Source organism: Tamandua tetradactyla, chromosome 18 (genome assembly GCF_023851605.1).
Source record: "Tamandua tetradactyla isolate mTamTet1 chromosome 18, mTamTet1.pri, whole genome shotgun sequence".
In the NCBI taxonomy this organism is placed as follows: domain Eukaryota; kingdom Metazoa; phylum Chordata; class Mammalia; order Pilosa; family Myrmecophagidae; genus Tamandua; species Tamandua tetradactyla.
Window position 1 is genome coordinate 73,674,109 of NC_135344.1, and position 6,000 is coordinate 73,680,108.

General features: G+C 35.1%; 1 protein-coding gene across 3 annotated transcripts in view; it reads left to right on the forward strand.

The window, feature by feature from the left end:
• Positions 1-3,522, forward strand: part of VAPA (VAMP associated protein A) — a 70,091-nt gene extending 66,569 nt beyond the window's left edge. For all 3 annotated transcript variants that reach the window (XM_077135986.1, XM_077135988.1, XM_077135987.1), the window contains one exon: positions 2,746-3,522. In XM_077135986.1, coding sequence (XP_076992101.1) covers positions 2,746-2,904 — 159 coding nt within the window. In that variant the 3' untranslated portion in view covers positions 2,905-3,522. The remainder of the gene's footprint in view (positions 1-2,745) is intronic.
• Positions 3,523-6,000: the final 2,478 nt, after the last annotated feature.

Below are 6,000 nucleotides of genomic sequence, written 5' to 3' on the forward strand. Positions count from 1 at the left end.
TTTGGGTTTTCAAGCTCTTCACATCAAATTCGATGATACTAAACTGTATATAAGTAAATCGAAATTATGGAACTTGATCTGTATTTGATTATTTCATCTGTTCAATGTATATGAGTCAGATACTGTTTCTTGAGTTGATCTGTGTATTCTTATTTGCAGAAATAATTTTTGTGGCTAATCTCTTCCTATTACCTAATACCCTCTGCAGGGGTCCTCCCACCCCCAGTTCCTGTTTGGATAGTGTAAAGAATATTTCCATTTCATACTCATACCCCCCACCTCATGGATTTCCAGGATGCTGCTCTGTTACTTTTACTTTATCTGCCATAACTTACATTATTCTGTTCTTTTTCAAAAGGCCCAAGTGTATCTCTTGGCAGAAAAAGGAGGGATGGAAAAGATGGGGGAATGGCATAGATGTTACAGGGCAGAAAAATAGGAATAATGAACAGGGAGCTGGAGGGCTTTGTTCCTGACCTCTACTGTTTGTATGCTGATGTTCTAATTACAATTTCATTTGAAAAAGGTTTTTGCTATTGAGAAAACAAAATCAAAGAACTTCAGAGACCACTGGCTTATAGAATTAGTTTCAGGCTTTTTAACGTTTCATACATAAGGCCCATCATAATTTGTTGCCAGATTAACTTTCTCCCTTGTGTCTGATCAGTACTCTTTTTTATTCTTCTACCCCTGTGGTTCTTAATCCAGACTTCGTGCATCTGAACCACCTTGTGAGCTTTTGAAAAATACAGTTGACCAGGCCCTCCCAGACCTAAAGACTCAGAATCACTGGGAGTATAGCCTAAAGGTTTTTTCTGAAGCAATTTTTAATTTTGATAGTATATGTTTTATTATATATAATAGCATGTATTATATATATATAATACATCAAATATCCTATTTTAACCATTTTTGAGTATACAATTCAGTGGCATTAAATACATTCACAATGCTGTGGTACCATCATCGTCACCCATTACCAAAACTATTTCCATCACCCAAAACAGAAACTCAGTCCCTATCAAGCAATAACTTTCCCCCTCACGCTGGCCTCGGTTAACTGCTCATCTATTTTCTGTCTCTGAGAATTTGCACATTTTAAGTATTTCATATAAGTGGGAATCATACAGTATTTGTCCTTTTGTGTCTGGTTTATTTCACTCAACATAATATATTCAAGATTCATCCATCTTGTAGTGTGTATCAGAACTTCATTCCTTTTTATGATTGAATAATATTTCATGGTATGGATTTACCACATTTAATCAGTTCATTTGTTGATGGGCACTTGAGCTGTTTCCACTTTTGGCTACTGTGAATAAGGCTGCTCTGAACATTGTTGGACAAAAATGTCTTTTTTAGTCCTCCCTGCTTTCATTTCTTTTGGGTATATGTCTAGGAGTGAAATTGCCAGGTCATATGGTAATTGCGCTTTTTGAGGAACCACCAACTTGTTTTACCAGTGGCTCCACCATTTTACATTCTTAAACATTTAGGTTTTCTAAAAAAGTTTTCCACCTGTTTGTCATGTGTACATGGAATTGAGAACCATTGATCTCTACATATGACTGTTGAGAATAAGACAAAACAAATTATCAAACCAACCAGAAAGTCCAACAATGCAAATGAAACAGTCCACCAGATGTATTATTTTTGTTAGTGCTTATAAGCATACTAGAAGAATCATTGTGAGAAAATAAAAATTAGCTTGGACTGAAGAACTAAAAATCTGTTTGCCATTCGTCAGACTGGGATAACAGAAACAAAGAAGCAAAGTTAACAACTATTATTTTTTTCAAAGGTTACACTATAGCTAGTGAAGTAGCATAACTTCCTACTTTGAAACCTTGTCCTTTAAGATCATAGACTGTCAGAAACTTTGCTGTGTGAAGCTTTATCAGTGAAGGATCCCATTCTTTCTTGGAGGATCTCATGTTGACAAATCCACCGCCTCAGTTTCCAGGCCAGGTGCAGAGCTTCACATAAGGGGTTTCTAGACACAGCACTCTACATCTATCTTAATTTTAGTTTCCACAGAAATAGTATTCTGAATCTGTTTTGCAGGCCAGAACCTTTATACACAGCCTTGCTTTGCTTTGAGCCTGTATAATACTGCTTTCTGTAAATTTTACCATAAATTCCCTCCCCAAATCCTATAATCACCCTATCTCTTCCATTGGTGAAATAGCCCACTTGTCTGTCTCTCTGCCTCATGGTTTCCCTAGTTGCAAACCCATCTGCTGGATTTACAGATTTATTCCTGTAATTTTTGACTGATTAGGCTCAGACAGATGTAACTGATGTAAAACACTGTGCACCACCTTGGAAATAAGTATATGCATAGGACTCTTCTTTAGTTAATTTTAGTGGGATTTTCATTTTATTCACATAGAGCCATATCTGAATTTTTGGTTTTAGGAATATATTTTTCAGCTTCAGTTTTTTTAAATTCCACTTTGAGATAAAATTTACATGGCATACTTACACCACGGTATTAAGTTCACAATTTAGTGTGTGTTGGTAAATTGTGCAGCATCACTACAATCCAGTTTTAGGACACTTCCATCACCCCAGAAAATTTTCTTATGCTGCTAGCGGTAATCACAGCTCCCTCCCCCAGCTCTGGCCAGCTGCTTATCTACTTTCTGACTCTATAATTTTCAGCTCCAGTTTTGACCAAAGATTCTTTAATCTCAAGATATGGATATTTGTCTCTAAAGCCTCTTTGTTTTGCATTTTTCCTAGGATGAAGGCTTAAGGCTCAGAAAGGTAGCACATTCGGATAAACCTGGATCAACCTCAACTGCATCCTTCAGAGATAATGTCACCAGTCCTCTTCCTTCACTTCTCGTTGTAATTGCAGCCATTTTCATTGGATTCTTTCTAGGGAAATTCATCTTGTAGAGTGAAGCATGCAGAGTGCTATTTCTTTTTTTTTTCTCTCTTGACCAGAAAAAGATTTGTTTACCTACCATTTCATTGGTAGTATGGCCCACAGTGACCATTTTTTGTGTGTACAGCGTCATATAGGCTTTGCCTTTAATGATCTCTTACGGTTAGAAAACACAATAAAAAAAAAAACTGTTCGGCTACTGGACAAATGGTATATTCCCACATCACCAATAGCAAATGTCAGTTGCACATTCAGTCCTTTATGAAATTCATAAATAAAAAATTGTTCTTTCTTTGTGGTTTTAATAAGAGTTCAAGAATTGTTCAGAGTCTTGTAAATGTTATTTTAATAATCCCTTTAAATTTTATCTGTTGCTGTTACCTCTTGAAATATGATTTATTTAGATTGCTAATCCCACTCATTCAGGAAATGCCAAGAGGTATTCTGTGGGGGAAATGGTGCCTCTTACATTGTAAATTTTCTCCTTTACCTTTGCTAATATCATGGCAGAATTTTTCTTATCCCCTGTGAGGCAATTGTTGACTGAGTTTTTCATCCTTATGATCCTGTCCCATGGTATTTAACATTAAAAAAAATAATAAAACTGTTAACAGATTCTTGCTCGAGAACTTGTTTGTGTCTGTCGTGTCACTAGATGGGGATCTCAGGGAATCCAGTCTGTGGTGATTTGAAATCAGTAACATCTTATCTTGTACTGAAACCCTTCCGGGAATTACAGTATCTGTTCTGAAGTCCTCATCCTGTTAAGGAAAGGAACTGATCCAAATTTTTTCAAGCTTCTTATGGTATTTTGGAGAATCACAATCGTTTATCTTCAAAAGAATATGAAATAAGCAAACGCCATGAGAATAAAAGTGCTGTAAATTTAGTCAGTTTATGTGTATGCCATATGGCTGTAAGGCATTTAAGTTACTGCATTCTTACCAGGTTCTTTTAGTATCTTCTTGAGGAAGAATAAGTCACCTTTATTTAGTCAGGTATTTTTTAGCCAGCTTAATACTTCTTCCTAATAAAAATAGGTAAAAGTAGGTGTTCTTCTTGCCCAGTGACACTCAAAATGATTTCCATTATGGAAATTTGGAATTTCGAGCAAGCCTTGTGACGTTTCTTTGTGAAAAAATGGCTGTATCCTTTGCAAGTCTTTTAACCATATGAACACGTTTTCAGCATAAGTGTGCGTTATAGGATCTGGTGTTTTCCTGCACATCATCTCATGTCTTCATTTATTGCATTTGAATCAGAATAGGACATTTTGAACCAAGAAAATACATTCAGTTTTTGGCTGAGTACAGTCAAATGCAGTGAGTTTTGATTTTTGAAAATAGGGGTTGGTTTTGTAACATGCATTTCAACCTGCAAGTGTAGAGTCACTTTGGAACTTGATGTGGTGCAGTGAGGTATCCCAGGCCCAGGTCTGTACACATTTGATAAGAGTGTAAGGTTCTCAGATGTTCCAGTTGCCTTTGCGTTTTCAAGTGTGTTTAAAATTTGTCAGATCAAATGTCATTGTGTTCTGTGGTATCTTTTATAAAATCTCTTGCCTGTGTTAAAAAATTATTAAAAAACAAACACAAGTAATGAATGCTCTTAGCATGCTCCTACAGGTAGTTTTCGTTGTTTTGTGCTTTGCTTTCACTGTAAGAAGAGCTCCTTCCTTTTCTGATAACTGCAGCAGTATACTGGAAGTAAGTCTTGCATTTTTGTCCCATAAATGCAGTCAGTAATTCCTTGGCCTAAAGCTCTATTTAATCTACTTATTGTTGATAGGTATCAAACTTGAGAATTCACAGCACTTTTTAAAATTTTAAGTTCTTAAGAATTTAGCATAATCGGTTCATTTTATGGGAATGATCCTTAGAATTCATTTTGGTCAGCCCCTCTTTTTTATAGGTAAGGAATCAAAACCTTATGAGGATCAAGAAAACTTGCCCAGTGTCTCACAGGTAGGTACGGAAAGAGTTGAAACTAGGAATCTGCTCTCTTAATTCCAGTTCATTGTCTTTTCTGGCAACTTTGTAGAAAAAATTTGTCTTAATTTTATAAATGACCAAAATAATGAGTGTAAGATGGTATGTGAAATTTTCTATCATGAGATTGTATTATAGGGTATTGAGTAATAGTTTCATGTATATGTTTGGTTTTAGTGTTTAGGCTAGAAATGGCCCTCATAATCATCGTGAAATACAGTGTATTTTTAGATAGGTGTTTTGCACAATGCATTCATTATATAGTCATTGGTTTTGGGATAGGCTGTAGTCTGGATAGCTCCAAAATAGAAGTATACATGGGTTTAACTGCTTTATATGTCAGGAGACTGTCTGATGAGGAGATTCTTAATCTCTATTCTTTTTAATTGCTGTATAAAATATCACATTATTTTACTACTGCAATTACTTTCAAAGAATTCAGTTGTATTAATTAACTGATAATACATAGATTGTCTTCATTTCTTACATGTTTAGGAATTTTTGCTTTGCCTGCCTACTTGCTTGTGTATGTTAAGCATGTGGGCAATACACTGTTGCTAATACTAAAACTACAATCAAGTAACCAGTACCTTAAGTTCATATGTGATGCTCAATGCACTACCTTCCTTCTTCCTTTCTAGAACTAGTACTTCAACTTTGCCAATTCTAATATATACAAGAAACAAATTTAAGAACTATATTTTGAGTGTATGGTATGGTATGTTAACTGTTTTTTTTCTTTTAAGGAAGTGACAAGTTAAAAAAGATGTATCAAATTCAGAAGTTCTGGTCAAAGAAAACTACATTCTTAATTTCTCCCTCAAGCATCTTGGCTCAGAAGTTCTTCTGGAATTACTTTTGAAATACAATCTTTCAAAATATACTACTTTGAAATTACCTTTTATTAAGAAGGAAAAAAAGAGAACAGTTATTTTGGGGTATATCCCCAAGTTGTGATCTCCTGCCACTTCAGAAACATTCAAACAATAGTTTTTCTAGAGCTTTGCACATTCCTATTCACTGATTTTGGTGTGTGCATAGATTTTTTTTTTTAATTGACCTTTATGAGGGTTAGGAAACAATCAATGCTTTACCATATGGAAGAACATGATAAATAAT